The following is a 16,626-nucleotide window of genomic DNA, read 5'->3' on the forward strand; positions in this document are numbered from 1 at the left end:
TTAAGAAATGACATCCGAGAGAACACTATCTACGTTTAATTCGCCATCAGACTTCCACTCTCTCCTATATATTTTGTATCCGTACTGTATATATCTTCTGTTACCAGGCGCGCGAAACATATGTTACCCATAATGCAATGTACGTCATAGCCACAGAAATTGATGCTTGTTATTGTTACAATGTTTAGCAACAGTGATGTAAACACTAAGGGTTGTGTATCAATAGCTTAGTATGTTGCTTTAAAATATCATTAAGATGCTAAATATATCCAAATGTAATACCTGCCCAAAACTAGCCCAAAAATTTGGCACCCACCCAAAGCCATTTTTTCACACACACACAAAAAAAAATAGAAGCCCAATTAGGAGTGCACCCGCCCAATATGGCAACCCTGTTTGCATCTCATACTCAATGTAGCCAAACTGGCTATAGAGGAAGTGTGTCATCACGTAGCCAGAAGGTGCGTGTAGAGAAGAAACTGACAGGGAAATTGCTGCCGTTGTGGCTGGTTTGCTTTCATATAGGTAGAGCATGCATATGACGTTTTCTTTATTGTTTTTCTTTAAGCTTTACTGTATTCACTGAAAGCATAGAAATTTGTTAAATTGAACAATGTTCATCCTGCTTCAGCACACAAGACAAAAGTCTGAAGCCGCATTGCTTTTTTATGATCCCACAATCCCCCAAGTGACCAGCAATAATTTCCAAGGTTGGCCAGGTTTGGAAAAAAGCACTGAAACGCTCATTTAATTTCGGGCAGCCGAAGCCTGTAGCAATAGGCAGTGGAAACGATGCAGAACAGAAAGCATGGCTTAAAAACAGAGATTTGTTAAACCAAGTGTAGTCCCAGATATCATATTTTAAAATAAAAATACAAGTTTACTTTTTTTTCTAAACTGGAACTTGAGACATAAATCATGAATTTAAGTGCACAGCAGGTAAGATTTATGGAATTCACTGCAGTCTCTTTCAGGTGGTGTAGCGCAATGTTATTGTTCATATTCTTCCTCAAAGAAATGATCTGACATTTGTATTTCTTTAATCTCAAATATTGGTTACATTGGACACAAATGTAGTCCTCCCCATCCCTCACTGTGTGTTCTGTTCTTACTGTACCAAATGATCTTCAATGGCAATGCAGTGGCACAGCAAAGACATGCAATGGTTTTGAACTAAGAGGCAATGGTAATATGGCAGCAACAATGAAATGAGCTATTGGTAGATACAGGTGGTTACAGGACAGTTTCATATTTTGACAAACCAATGGCATCTCAACTGTATGAATGAACAAAAACACACTGCCAATCCATTTCAGTACCGTGACTAGAAAGTATGCATTGGCTCTATTGTGTAACTAGTGTATCATGCATAAAATATGGTATAACTCTTACTTTAAGGATAATAAGCAATGGAAGACAGTATGCATATCAGTGACATTTTTTTCAAGACATTTGCACCATTAACATACTCAATATGATGCATGTCATGTTAAAGAGTTATGATGGCTGACTCAGATTTGTTGAACAAAGACAAAGTCAGCTGGTTGTTTTAAAGTTCTCATTATAAAGGAGATAATTAATCTCAGTCCAATAACTTGTGTCAAATGTATAACAAATATATGTAAGAAAAATCATCAGTTCTTGACATAATAACCATGTGTGACAGACAGCAAATGAATCCAAGTCAACAATCTCCCTCCCGACCTGTGAGGGTGCTGTGTAACAGGAACAGTGTGCCCTGGACTGGATGGTTTGACCGTTCATTCCAGGGTCAATTTGAAGTCAGCCATCCAGGAAGGGGGTGGAGCCACAATACCAGAAGTCATCGCCCTAATTCAGTAGGCGATGTGTCAGTCATGGATTGACGGACACATTGCACTCGCAGTGCACTCGCAGACGTGATTGCACCCGCTACCGAAGGGGGTGGGACTGAAAGTATATCGGGGGATGTGGCAAAGCAATCTGTTCCTCTGTTATGGTTACGGACTGACCAAGAGGAGTATAAAGAAGCCGTGAGTGTTTAGTGTTGTTCTGTCTGTCTATTAACTGTTCTTGTTTGTCATTTGTAGATAGCTAAATATCTGGGAGCTGTAGCTGATAAACCAGCATCAAACCCAGACTGCACTGCACCACTGTTAAGCACTTGTTTCGTATTCACAACACCACTTGCACCCAGAGCACTCGCTGTTGGAGTGGAGATCGTGTAGGTGTTTTAAAGTGTGTGTTTGTTATTATCATTTTTCGGGACTGAACCCTGTGGTTTTGACTGGCTGTACACATCATTGTGTATAGTCAGTCGTATTATTTAAAAGCAATTAATAAAGCTTTGTTTTCACTATTGAACTGTTGTTGGATTGTTGTTACTAAGCACTGCATCACCTCTACACCTGTGCACTACAAACCACTTTGCCACACCATGATAGAGGCCTTATTATTGTATTTACTATCAGCATACTCCCAATTCATTAAACCGTTACAAAGCAAATTACAAAGGGTGAGTTTTGTCAGCTTCAGGTGTAATAGGGGGAATAAATGTCAACTGTTTGTCCCAGTTAGCTGGTAAAAAAGACTATTACATTAATTATGACACAAATGTAAAACTTAAATGAAGAAAAGGCCTATATTGTTAATAGTGATATCGTACTAGAAATTGTCTAGCCTTCACTAGCACAACAAATACAAATGACTTCAAAATAAACATCTCTCTAGGACAATGCACCCTTATACAAAGGTTCTATTTAATTGATCTAAATACAGTTCTTCCACCATTTTTAAAATAGGTTAAAGTCAAACAATATGCAAAATTATAAACCTTAACTGAACAAAAGCTTGTCTCGTGTTATTAACTATGTTAGAATCAAGCACTAAATAAGAGTACAATTTAATTCCTCTATGAAATATACATATTGGATTACTGCAATCATGTGATTTCCTAATTTTAAATTGTCACTTTGTGCTTGCAGTCAACCTGACTTCTGTTCTTTACAGTAATATACTGTAAATCACGTTAGAAAAATTAATCAATAACCGTCAACGATATATACAAATTCCAGTGCATCTTATCCTTTCTAATAAGTTGATGTGAGGTAAAAGAAAACACACATTTACTATAAATGTTGCGTGTAGGATACCTCTTATTAGAAACGGCACAGTAAGAGACACCCTACACACATTTATAGGAAATGTTTTTTTTTCTGTTGCCTCATATTCTGTGCCTCATAAATTAGGTTGCTATATTTAAAATTACTGTGTATAAGGCTTGCTTTAAAAAATGAAAATTAATCTCATACCGAAACTTGTCTTTTTGAACACACAAAAAAGAACATACAGCAGCTGATTGATTGCAAAAATTCAGCATGGTAACCCATTCCATAAATTAAGTACCGTCAGGAAGGAATAGCACACCAGAAACTGGGGTAAGTGAAAGCGCTGATGCGCAACTTTAATTGAACTAATTTAGTTAAAACATTTAAACAAAACAAAACACTTTCCAAAAGAAAATGGCACGTTGGCCAAAATAGACAGACAAAACTAAACACTAACTAAAACAAGTATCGTGCTGGTATTGATCCAGCATAAGTAGCAATTATTTTCTTTTAGTTTTGATTCTCAGCTCCGTCTCTCTCCCGTTCTTTCTCCCTGAACACACTCCCCGTTCAGCCAAAGCTGCACATCTTTTATAGTGTGGCCGAGGGATCAACTGGCTATCAATTACCTAGTTTACCCCTCTACAGCCAGACGCATTCTCACGATTTTATCTGGATGGGATATTTTAACCCCATCCAGGCTGCCAAACAATAACAATAAAACGGCGTGTTTTTACACACAAACATTACATTTTAAATAAGAATAATAATACAACAAATACAATGACAAAATAATACATATGCAGACAGGGGCAGGGTCTACCCCATCACAGTATCCGATAAGCAGAAAGTGTACACAAAAGTGTTTTTATCTCAAACATAAATAAAAGCTGGACTGTAACATCAGCTTTTGCTGACAACTACAACAAAAATGGGTTCATATTGATGTCGGTGCGACTTATGATACACCGCATTCAAGTATAAGGCACACCTTCTATGTAACGTGCATCCTGTGTATAGGTCGATGCAGTGCATCTAACATTTGTAAAAGGGTGCGCATAATATTCTAATAATTATGGTACTGGTTAGTGTTTATTTTGTTAACTCCTTTTAAGATTTTAAACACTTCAATCAAGCCCCCCCCCCCCCAATCTGTATTTGTTTTAAATGGATTCAGTTCTCTCATCTGCATAATGTAAAAAAAAAAAAAAAAAAACAATCACAGGTTGAAATAGCCAGACTAAGACATCAGTCTCAATGCGTTGATGGAAGAAATTTTCAGTGAATGTTCATTTGAAAAGGACATATAAAGTTGGGTGTCAAACCTAGGACTTCTGAAAACACAAAAAGCAAACAGCAAACCAGGAATAATATGGATATCAGACATTTCTAGTTCTACATACTGTAGAGGCGGACTCTGACCTTGGTTTAATGCCTCAGTAACAGACTGGATTGAAGCCTTCATGTAAGCTTACTTTGATATGAAACAAGAAACTTGTTGTACAGCATGTGTCTAGCCGGTCTTTTTTTATTTAAATATCCAAAGCTAATTTTTGATGGGTTTGTATCTGTCATGCATCTGTCACAAAGTGTGTGAACGCCAGTCCCGACAGAATTGATGCTGCCTTGTCTCTGACAATAGGGTTTACTCTCCTTGAGTCAGGTGGAGATCCACATGCTGCTGGCTGCTTTCTGCATATGGAATAACTTGATGCATATGTATAAGTATATGTGTGCAATGAGCTCTTCCCTGAAGGCATCACAGCAATAAGCACATCAAACACTGCTTGCCATAAAAGCCTAAGGAAGTAGTAAGGACTTTGAACACGGTATACATGTGAATACCTTGTGAATGGATATTGTTATTCGTGTATTTAGGCATTTAACCAGAACTGGGGTATGTACTACAGCCTTTAATTAACATTGACATGGAATGTTCTCAGATCAAAAGATCTGAGTTAACTACAGAGTAGACACTTTGAAAATATGGCCATTGGTGTAATGCACAGCCAGTTGCTTACAAGCAACTCGTAGAGAATTGAGTTGCAAAATTATAGCCTCAAATGTATATGCATTTAATGCAATTTCTGCCACATTAGGTGACGTAAAATCCATTGCATAAAAAATGGTTTAGATTATATGTTTGTTGTCATCCATAGCTATAACAAACTCAATGACGGCCTTTGTGGTAATACTAAAAGAAAAATTCAAACATTTCAAGACATTTCTCAAGACATATAAAAAAAATGGAATGTTTGAAATAAAATAGTAGTTTATTTGTATATCTGTTCTGTGGTCACAGTCAAACCAACCAGCTGGACCTAAGGCCCCAGTTGACTGTTTTGATGTAATTCATACTTTTGCAACTGATGCTGAGCCTGCTAATAGAAAATATTCTAAATCAGTCTTATTGGACAATGAGGATGATAATCAATAATAGTCGTTTATAAATAATACATAATACAATAATATATATTTTTAAAAAAACTAATAAAACCATGTAGTCGAAATAGTGAGGTACAGGACTGTGTGTGTATTGGTTATATCGACTCTGATGGCACATAAACTGTTCACTTCTATTGATGCCAATATTCCCTCATACACAGACATTTGCCATCCTAAAACCCGATAATAAGTAGGTTATTTTCACATAAAATACAATTTTCTTTTACTGCATCTTCAGTTGTGCCTGCTCATTTGTGGATGCTAATTTTCACATTTCATATTAGCTACAGGCTGTTACAATAATTAGAATAAAACTAACCTATTACAATACATACTCTTAACTTGTAATACCAAAAGAAAAAGTCCACCAGTGCTATTTAATTGAATTCGGTTCAAACTCACTTCAACAAACACTGCTAACAGACAAATATGTAAATTCATTGAGGTACTTAATTTAGTTTTAGGAGAAGCTCTGAAGATCATACAGTTTCTTATATCAAAAGTTCCAGTTGCAATATCTTCATAAATGCCTCAATTCTATAGGAAAGCATTTCTGTTCCTTACAGTTATACCCAATCATCTGTTGGAGAAACATATCATATCTAATAAGCCTAGCAGTGCAAATTAATTCCTGGCAGAATACTTTATGAATAGTTTTGCATATTACTAAATCCTCTTCATAGGCTTGATGCTAGAAGGATTTTTTAATTCAAAATGAAAATGAACAATTTGTAGCTTTCATGAGCTGAAATTCAAATATCAAACAGTGAAGATGAACACTTTATGATTGGTCTTTGTTAATGTCTAAAAGCAATTTCTTCAAACACATACACTATATTCATATTTATCAAAGTCTTTTCTTTGTAATTTGGGAAAGGAAAATAACATTCGTAACTTCCAAGCTGTTTATGCTAATAGTTTCGTATCTATTTTCCTTTCAGTATGAAAGCTGCATATTGATCAATCTGGGCCATAACATATATTTTAACGGTGCTAATTATGAATGAATACTGGGTACAGTATGCATTTTAATGATGCTAGATTTTGCTTACCAATAAAGGGCAATACAATTTTCAGCTTCACTGTTTGGTATTTGCCATTTCTGTTCATGAAAGCTACATATTCAGGGCTCTACATTTAGATTTTTTACTACTGGCCCCTTGGGCCACTGAGGTAGTGTTTTTACTGGCTCGGATACAATTTTAACTGGCCCAATAATAAGTACAAAACTGTATCACCTTGCTTGGCAAGTTAATAGCAGAGTAATGCATTAGGTTGTGTGTTAGTGCCATTCAAAAATAAAATAAACAATCTAATGGATTATTGTTTTTTACCATTTTGATTATGCGTATAGCATATGTTTAAATGGTAACAGCTGATCTATTTTTTAAATCTGGCTTTTTGTACGTTTACCATGTTTTGACTAGATGACAATATAAAAAATAAAACGAGTTATCATCTGGAATAAATTCACCCGATGTTTAATTTTTAAACTATTATTGTGTTATTTTATATACTGTTATTTTTGGCTTCAGAGTTGCTATGGCATCAGTAAATTAAAGAAAAGAAAAAACCTCCCCGTTTTTCACTGTGGAAATCTGGTAATCCTAAACTACATGGACAGTGCGAGAAACTGAAGTTCTGGTAGAAATTTTGGTCAGAAACCAAAATCTTGCCGAACTCGACAAAGATTAGATAGGGGAAGGAAAGACGCGACCCACCAGCACCCCCGAAACTCAACCTAAAGGTTTACACTAACCAAAGCTACAATTTGCTTTAAAAATATAAGGAACCCGTATTTCAATTATTTAAACTGCTGTGTTTACTATAAGTAATAAAATTGGGCTTACTGGCAATTTTAAGATAAACTACTTAATAAATTACTTTTCTTAAAAATAAACATACATATATTTTTATTCCTATTGAAATTTCTCAAAGTTTCTATGTTCAATATGTAAAAAAATGTGATGGTGGACACCATCTTGTTTACCTTTTCACTGTTGTAATTCCTACACTGTGTTTAAGGTTTGTTTGGGTGTCAGAAATATATGCACAGTGCAGAAATTACACAACAGCAATGAAAAGGTGAACTGTGTTAAAACAGAAAGCCAACAGAAATATTTATAAGTTTAAGTGCAAATGTATCATTTTTGTTTTTAAATTTAAAGTGCCATTTTTTTTCTCTCCAATTTAGAATCCCCAAGTATTTTACCTCACTGCAGCAACTCCCCACAACAGCTCAGGAGCAGTGTGGGTAGCAGTGTGGAGTAGTGGTTAGGGCTCTGGACTCTTGACCGGAGGGTCGTTGGTTCAATCCCGGGGGGGACACTGCTGTTGTACCCTTGAGCAAGGTACTTTGCCTAGATTGCTCCAGGAAAAACCCAACTGTATAAATGGGTAATTGTATGTAAAAATAATGTGTAAAAAAGAATGTGATATCTTGTATATCACATTGCTGTTGCTTAGCAGAAGACCTTATCCAGGGCGTCTGCTAAGAAATTAATAATAATAATAATAGGAGGCTGTGTGGAGGTCCCTGGTTCAAATCCCGGCTCACTCATTGTGTGACCCTGAGCAAGTCACTTAACCTCCTTGTGCTCCGTCTTTCAGGTGAGACGTAGTTGTAAGTGACTCTACAGCTGATGCATAGTTCACACACCGTTGTCTCTGTAAGCCACCTTGGATAAAGGCGTCTGCTTAATAAACAAATAATAATATTCACTTTAAGATCACTGGGTGTGTATTTTGCCTCCCCAACCTTCAGAACCCCCATAGAAAATGCACCCCTCTGGAAACCCCAGCAAGAATCGACAGCTTTGCACAGAAAGAACGACTCACAGCCAGGTGAGCCACGGGGTACTCTGGGAATGTAATGTCTTTTGCGTGTATTTTATCTGCTTACCAAACTTTTAGAATTCCACTTCACACCATTGATCAGCCCCTCCCCCAATAATATCTTTTGTATGCATTCAGGAATCATAACAGGGCTATCTTTATAGAATTGTGTTCCTGTAAACTGTGCAGAAATGCATTTAAAGATGTTTCATTATTTTATTTTCCTAAAGACCAACATTTATGCTGCATTTTGGATCGTTTTTATTACCTTAGGCTTTATACATTATATTAACACCATATAGTGGGGAATTTCAATGAGAAATTGCATTTTAGAAACACATAAACAGAATAATCAGATTAAGAGAAATGAATTTTCGGTATATATGATTATGTTAGGGTATTAGGAGAATATTTATGGGGGTTAGAATTCAAAATATTGGAATCAGCATTTTATGCCTACAGGAGAGATTCCCACTTTAAATACTTTTATAGATAAAAATACACTTTGGGGAAATTCGAAATTCCCAGGATTTCTGGGTGTACAAACAGTACTAAATGCACAACCAATTACACAATTAAAATAAGAATTTTTCCTTGAAAGCTTTTAGTTTCAACTACCTTAGTCTTGTCATAAAGGCCATGGTTATCCAGGATCATCTTCTTCTCATAATGGGCATATCGTCTCAAGTCTCGTTCAAATTGCTAAAAACCGCAACAAGAAAAAAAAAAAAAACATTTCCGTGAACGTTCAAACCTGAAATGTCTCCATTATCACAGTTTACCTTCCCCTCTTCCTTAAATCAGAAAAGCTATTGTATCACATTAACTTTTAAGCATCTTATTTGGTCATACTTCAGTAGGTAACAATTCATCAGGTAGCCTGATTATTATTATTATTATTATTATTATTATTATTATTATTATTATTATTATTATCATTATTATTTATTTCTTAGCAGACGCCCTTACCCAGGGCAACTTACAGTCGTAAACAAAAAATACATTTCAATAATCACAGTACAAGTATTAATATAATTAAGAGCAAGATTAATACAATTAAGAGCAGTACAGTACTTTATGGAACATCAGTGACACACACCTGAACACAAAACCCATAGAAAACAAAATGGCTACTGGCTTCACAGTTTGAAAATGGTCCATATTCAGGACAGAGAAAGCAATGTGTATTATTTAAATTGCAGTTGAACAGACGAATTAATGACAGATGATGAATTTGGCTGGAGACCTTGTCCATGGGTGCTGACAGCTATCCGCAACGTTGGTCGACTAGTGAATACACGACGACATCTTGTAGTCTAGTGCCACAGATAGGAAGTGGCTCGTAGGGCCACCTCCCCCCAAAAGACAAAGCAGCCAAACCATGACTGCCAAAAAATAGGAAAAGGATGAATGAAAAGTAAGCAGCTGAGACGCTCAAGGCCAATTGCACCAGCAAAGGATCTTACTACAGGGTTGTGTACTGTGTCTCTGTACCGCAGAGCTGCATTCCATGGTGCAATTGACCTTGCATGACCTTGTCCAGGACATCTAGTGTAGAAACCTGCAGTTTGATAAGAATTTCCAGAATTTGAACACAACAGAATGAGTTGCACCAAATCAACCAGTCACAGGGCTTTGTTTTATCTCCAGGTTCCAGCATTTGGTCAGCTCCTGCAGTCTGGACTTCAGTCAAAAATCTTCCCTGCCACCACCTGATATCATTAACAGCCATGACTCCCAAACCAACAACAACACATGGTGTTATCATCTGAGCAGCCACTTGACCAGTTATCAAATCTGAAGTCTAAACGGGGGAATCCACAGATTAATTACAGAACTGCTTTTTTTGTATCTGTTTTAGTACATTGCACAGCTTTTTACATCACTTGTACAGTACTTCAGCTTGTCATGTACACAGAGTACATATCATGCAGCAATATATTTAACAACCTCCCATTAAAAACAAGTTGACCTACTACCTAAATATTAGTAGCTGACACAACATGCATGCGGGGGAAGGTATTTACAGTAATGAAAGATATTATGAAGAAAGAATGCCCCGGCAGAGTATATTAATCCCAGTGGGTAAAAAAGAAATAGCTAACTTTCAGTCAAAACATGGTAATTATCTTGATACTTCTGGCAACTACATGTCAAGAACACCTATGGTAGCGTGTATGGTATCTGTAGATTAATGAGCACCCAGTCTAAAATGATCTATGAGGATTATATTCTCTCTCAAAGACTAAATATTTTCTGCATTTAGCTATCTGCCCTGTAGAAGTAACATAGGAAAAGTGCTACTATTGGCCATTTGCACAGGACAAGGCCCTGGGATAGGGAGTTAAAAAACAATTGTCCATAAATGTTACTGATGAGAGGGGCAGAATATAATTGGGATCCATAGTTGGGTAGAGCCAGCATTATTATTTCATACGGTCAAGGAGACCATTAAAAAGAAAAGATTGAACTTTGTGTTTGTCGTTGTCTGGAGCACCTGCACGTTCACAAGCGTTTATCAAATTCGCTTGCCACAGCGAGATGGCTCTCACTTGGGAAGCCCAGTAATAGACTTGAAAATCGGATACTCCCAGCCCACCCTCACTGTAAGATCTGCATAGAACTTTGAGTCTTCCCCTCGGGAGCTTTCCCCCCTCCACAGAAAGCGTGAAAGTAATTTATTTAATTGGGAGAAGAGCTTTTGCAGTAAAGGTATACGTAGTGCTTGAAATAAATACAAAAACGTTGGCAATACATTCATTTTAATACAATTAACTCTTACAATCAGTGAGATAGGCAATGCCTTCCATCTATCCAACTCGCCTTCAATCTTTTTCAGTAAAGGAATATAGTTAAGTTGGCACGTGTCATCTATTTGACTGAGAATCTGCAAACCCAAATAAGTAAGTTTGTGGGGAGCCCACGTCAGGGGCAAATCTTGATATGACCACCCCCCTGCAAGTGAATTTAGTGGCATAATAACGCTTTTTGTAATATTAATTTTATATCCAGAGAAAGACTCATATTCTTTTAAGACTACAATCAGTGCAGGCAATGATTGGTCTGGTTCTGTTAGAAATAACAAAATGTCATCTGCATACAGGGGTATTGTATGGAAGTGCTCACCCACCAGTACTCCAGAACTATTAGGATGGGATTTTATTGCCATGGTTAGAGGCTTTATTGCAAGGGCAAAAAGAAGAGGTGATAAGGAAGAGTCCAGTCTGGTTCCACGTGATAAAGAAAATTGGGGTGAAATATGAAATCTGAGTTAAAGAGAGAAATGGGTCGGTACCAGCCACATAATTTTGCATCTTTATTTGGTTTTAGCAACAGAGTAATCAAGGTCTGTTCCAGTGATTCAGGCAGTTTACCAGAATCCATTGCATGCTTAAACATGTTCAGAAGCAGATTAGCTAATTTAGGAAAGACTGTCTTAAAGAATTCGATGGGAAATCCATCTAGACCTGGTGATTTACCACCAGGTAGAGCTGTAATGCCCTGCCGAATGTCTTCCTTTGTGATTTCCCTCTCCAGAGAAGCACTATTTTCACTTGACAGAGTTGCAATAGTCAGCGTAATTAAAAATTCTTGAGTTTTAATCTGAGACTCTGCTTGAGATGTGTATAAAGATATAAAAGCTAAATTTATATCTTGAGGGTTTTGAAGAGTTGTATCATCCTGCTTGTTTATTCTTTTGTAATTTACCAGGCCAAAAGTTTCCCAATGTTCATAGTATCACTGTTTGGTTCTGATAAGAGCATTTTCTGCTTCACAGGTGGTTAGTGTATTAAAAGCTAATCGTTTTACTGACAGTTTTTGATATATAGTCTTGTCATGGGATTTAAAATGTTGTTTTTCTAGGGCTTTAATCTCTCCCTCTAGAGATGTCACTTGGGATAGGTACTGCTTCCGTTTACCTGCAGAATAAGAGATTACCTGGCCCGATAGATATGCCTTTATCGTTTCACATAGAAGTACAGAAGAGGTTGAAGGGTTCTGATTTGTTTACATAAAAATCTCAATATGTTAATTTACAAAGTTAATGAAGGCAGTATCATTAAGTAGATGTGAACTAAATCTCCATCGTCTAGGGCTTTTGTGTAGTCCAGAGGCCCTTGGACAGTTTGGAGATGCCTCTGTCTAAATGAAGCTGCAGGATCTTTTTACTGTTGTAATAAATACAGCTCAGCGGAGAGTCAAGAAACACGTTCGCCTAGCAGGCGGCCATTTTGTCTCCAGCTATTTTTTTTTAATTAAGTCTTTCACTACAGTTTCTTTTTTTAGATATACACTTAATACTGAGAAGAGAAGGTATTACTGTACAGAGATAGGAGTCTGACAACAGCATCCCAGAACAGTGATGCGGATCTAATGAAAATACTAGTTTGCCCTTAGTGGGAAGATGGATTGACTGCTCTGAGAGTTGTAGCCTCTAGACTTGAATGTAGTAGACAGTTCTTTCTGGAGGCTACACGTCTGTTCACAGGAGTGTCATCACTGGTTATTTCTAGAGTAAGTAGCTTTAAAATGCAGTAGCATTTATTTGTTCACGTTTCCTTGTTCTATATAACTGTTAAACATTCAACAGTGATACATTAGAAATACTAAAATAATACATATAAATTCAGTGACAAACATTTCAAATCTTTTTCAATGTCTTCAACTGATTGTAACTGCCTAGGTCTGAACAAACTTAATGCATTCAATGACAAACATTTCGACTGAAATCCAGAACTGCTCACAATGATTGCAAACCTCATACAAAGACTTAAATTGAAGACAGTGAGACATACTAAATTAATTACTGTCAATTGAACAATCTGTCAAGCTCTTTATAAGCAGTTATTAGGGTATATTAGTAATGGCCATCAAAAAATACAGTGTACTGCAGGGAGAAGGCAGGATGCTGCAACACGTAATGCAAAAGGATACAGCTTGAGCGGGGGAAGTCTGTTTTTAAACACAAAAAAACTATATTATATATAGATATCAAATTATATATAGATATCAACAGTTAGGGTGACTGAATCATTTCTAGCCACTGTTAAGAAACTATTCTATGGAGCAAAGGCAGAAAGATTACAGCATCATATTCAATTTTAGCATGAGGAATAAAGGACTTGGCATTCACAACCACAGTGGATAAGCTCAAAAGCTTGTTAGGAGCAGCTGCAGTACAGGCATGGAGTAAAATGATGATTCAATCTCAGTGTTGAAGCAACTTAATACAGATCCACTCAGAATGACTAGAAACATAATTAAAGAGTAAGGAAAAGTAAACCAAACAACAAGAAATGACATTTGATGGTGTCTTGAAAGTATTTTGTTTTATTAGTTTGTTTCTGTGATCTACACAGAAATGACCCTTGTTACATGGTTGAACTACTCCAGTCTTTTTCTTGGTGACTTGTATTTGTCCTATTCTTTAACTTACATGACTATGTACCACTAACAGTTTTAAAATGCATGCAATAAACAGACCTCATGTTGATCCATTTTATATTGATTCATCATTGATGCTGCCTTAATCAAATCAAAATACATTATCTACACAATCCCTATGTTTATTACACACATTTTCAGTTTCCTAAAAAAAAAAAACAGCTAAAATGCAATTACATTATCTGCTTGTTACCTCTTAGTAGAACTCTCACCATTTTCAGTGATTTTCTGCTTGTTTTTTATGATATGCATACATCAATTCAAATACAATTGTACAAATTAAAAGTTGCTTGCTTCTAAACTCACTAGGCTGACTTTTATCATTATTTTGCAGTCATAACTAAAAATCTTCGAGGTGCAATGAAAGTGAATAAACTTGACAAGTTAAGAGCCACTGTGAGAAGAGATTGCTGAAACACATCCCTAAAGCATATAAACAAGGTTACATCAACCTGCCCAATTACTTTGACCACACTTTTAGATATTTGTAACCGCATAATTCACCGTTAGATTTGTATCTATGTTTACTTCTATTACCTGTTGTGTTTAAATGAAAGATTACAAAAACACAGAAATGTTGCGTTAGGTTGTACAGTCTTTAAACTTGTTCACTAAGCAGATATAATTTTAAAGTCTTATTTTTTTAAAGAAACACATGATCATTTTTGAAAACTGGAGCCAAACTAACAAACTAAAATCTGGTAACATTCTTAAAGAAGAATGCAGTTGTGTACTAAATGTGAACACAAAAAGTTTTGTTGACAAGCAGCAAAAGGAGCCTGGATCTGTTTTCCTCAGATCACAACTATACTGGAATTTTGAAACAGATGTCATCTTCAGAATTTGATGCAACATATTCTAATGAGCATGTGTGGCAAGGATAGAGTGGTGTAGCTTTGAGCTTTGAGCAGCACACAAATAAACAGAGGTACGGGGCTTAAACTAATGCAGTATCATATGGTCTGATTGCAGTTAGACCCTTCGAGTCGTTTGAATAGCATATTTTTTAAATGTCTATTGCTATAAATTTGGGATAAAAGCAGGGGTAAAATAATTGGGCAAGCAAATAACTGATAATGTGGTGATGTTTCTAGTTCTAATAAGAGGGAATGTCATCCATAACGATTAAACACTAACAAGTGCTGAAAATACAAAAATAGTGTATGTACTGCAAAATAGTATATGATGTGAATCTCAATCCATTCCAACATTTGCAGTATATAAAAAAAATATTTCCAATCAAAACATTTTCATTGAAAGTTCATTTTAGTGTTTCTAATATTTGTAAAGAAAATGGATTTAGAAGCATACACTTGCAAACACTCCTTTAAATATTTCAAAACCAGTTTTTTTTTAAACTGTAGGGGGCACTTTAGTATCTGTCCACTTACCCTTGAACCACTCCAGCCCAACAATGCAAAGGCAAAATTGTCCACAGGAGGGACAACCAGATCCACACGGATAGCCTTCCAGTCTTTGCCACCAGCAAATTCCTCCTGCCCATCGCACTTCACAAGCTTCTTGTTTAATTTTATAATCGCGAAGCACTTTTCAAAGTGATCCATTGCCTCAAACCTCTTGCTGGGCAGCTTGGTCTTGTCAAACGTCGCGTCGACGATATCATAGTACAGCAGAATGCCCTTGAGGGAGAGTATGAGAGAGCTGATTAGATTAACAGAGCTGATTAGATTTATTATAAATATGAATTAAGGCAAAACTACTCACTCTAAATTCCAAGTCCATGAATAGCTGTGTATTATGCCATTGGGGTTAACTCTGATCTCATTGCTTTAATGACTATTTTTAAGGCATGACATTTTATTTATTTACTATTTTATGGCATTTTCAGTCATTCTGAGTGGTTCTTTATTTAGTTGCTATAATATTAAACTGTTGTAATTTTTCTTTAAATCTGCCTTCACCTGACTTTATGCTGAGACTGTGCTTGTTCCATTCAAATTGTATGGCAATGTGATCTTTCAACTCTACCAGTCCCACTTACTTTATATAAAGAGAGAGCAGGTGAGGCGAGTAGAGTTAAAATTTAGTGACAAACATTTTGATTGTAACATTGAAGACACTGAGAAGGACTTAGTCAAAAAGTTTGTCATTTCTTTTAGTATTTCTACATTTAGTGCTACTTAGTGTTCAATACTCAGAGATAATAGGGCAGCAATGTGGAGTAGTGGTTAGGGCTCTGGACTCTTGACCGGAGGGTCGTGGGTTCATTCTCAGATGGGGGACACTGCTGCTGTATCCTTGAGCAAGGTACTTTACCTAGATTGCTTCAGTAAAAACCCAACTGTATAAATGGGTAATTGTATGTAAAAATAATGTGTAAAAAAATAATGTAATTGTATGTGAAAAATAATGTGATATCTTGTAACAATTGTAAGTCACCCTAGATAAGGGCGTCTGCTAAGAAAATAAATAATAATAATAATAATAATAATAATAATAATAATAATAATAATAATAATAATAATAATAATAATAATAATAATAATAATAATAATATCCTTTTAGGAGGCTGTGTGGTCCAGTGGTTAAAGAAAAGGGCTAGTAACCAGGAGGTCCCCTGTTCAAATCCCACCTCAGCCACTGACTCGTGTGACCCTGAGCAAATCACTTAACCTCCTTGTGCTCCGTCTTTTGGGTGAGACGTAGTTGTAAGTGACTCTGCAGCTGATGCATAGTTCACACACCCTAGTCTCTGTAAGTCGCCTTGGATAAAGGCGTCTGCTAAATAAACAAAAAAATAATAATAATAATAGATAAAATGTCACATCGTCACATTTTCATGGAATGAGGTAGA

At 36.2% G+C, this 16,626-nt stretch overlaps 1 protein-coding gene across 1 annotated transcript in view; it reads right to left on the bottom strand.

Annotated features, from left to right (window-relative positions):
• The window catches only part of dntt (deoxynucleotidyltransferase, terminal), a 129,964-nt gene that overhangs the window by 52,883 nt on the left and 60,455 nt on the right, over window positions 1-16,626 (bottom strand). The window contains exons 11-12 of the mRNA XM_059035786.1: window positions 15,203-15,451; window positions 8,985-9,068 (exon numbers count right to left, since the gene is read on the bottom strand). Coding sequence (XP_058891769.1) covers window positions 8,985-9,068; window positions 15,203-15,451 — 333 coding nt within the window. The remainder of the gene's footprint in view (window positions 1-8,984; window positions 9,069-15,202; window positions 15,452-16,626) is intronic.

The sequence above is a fragment of the Acipenser ruthenus genome, chromosome 13, assembly GCF_902713425.1.
Source record: "Acipenser ruthenus chromosome 13, fAciRut3.2 maternal haplotype, whole genome shotgun sequence".
Lineage (NCBI taxonomy): Eukaryota > Metazoa > Chordata > Actinopteri > Acipenseriformes > Acipenseridae > Acipenser > Acipenser ruthenus.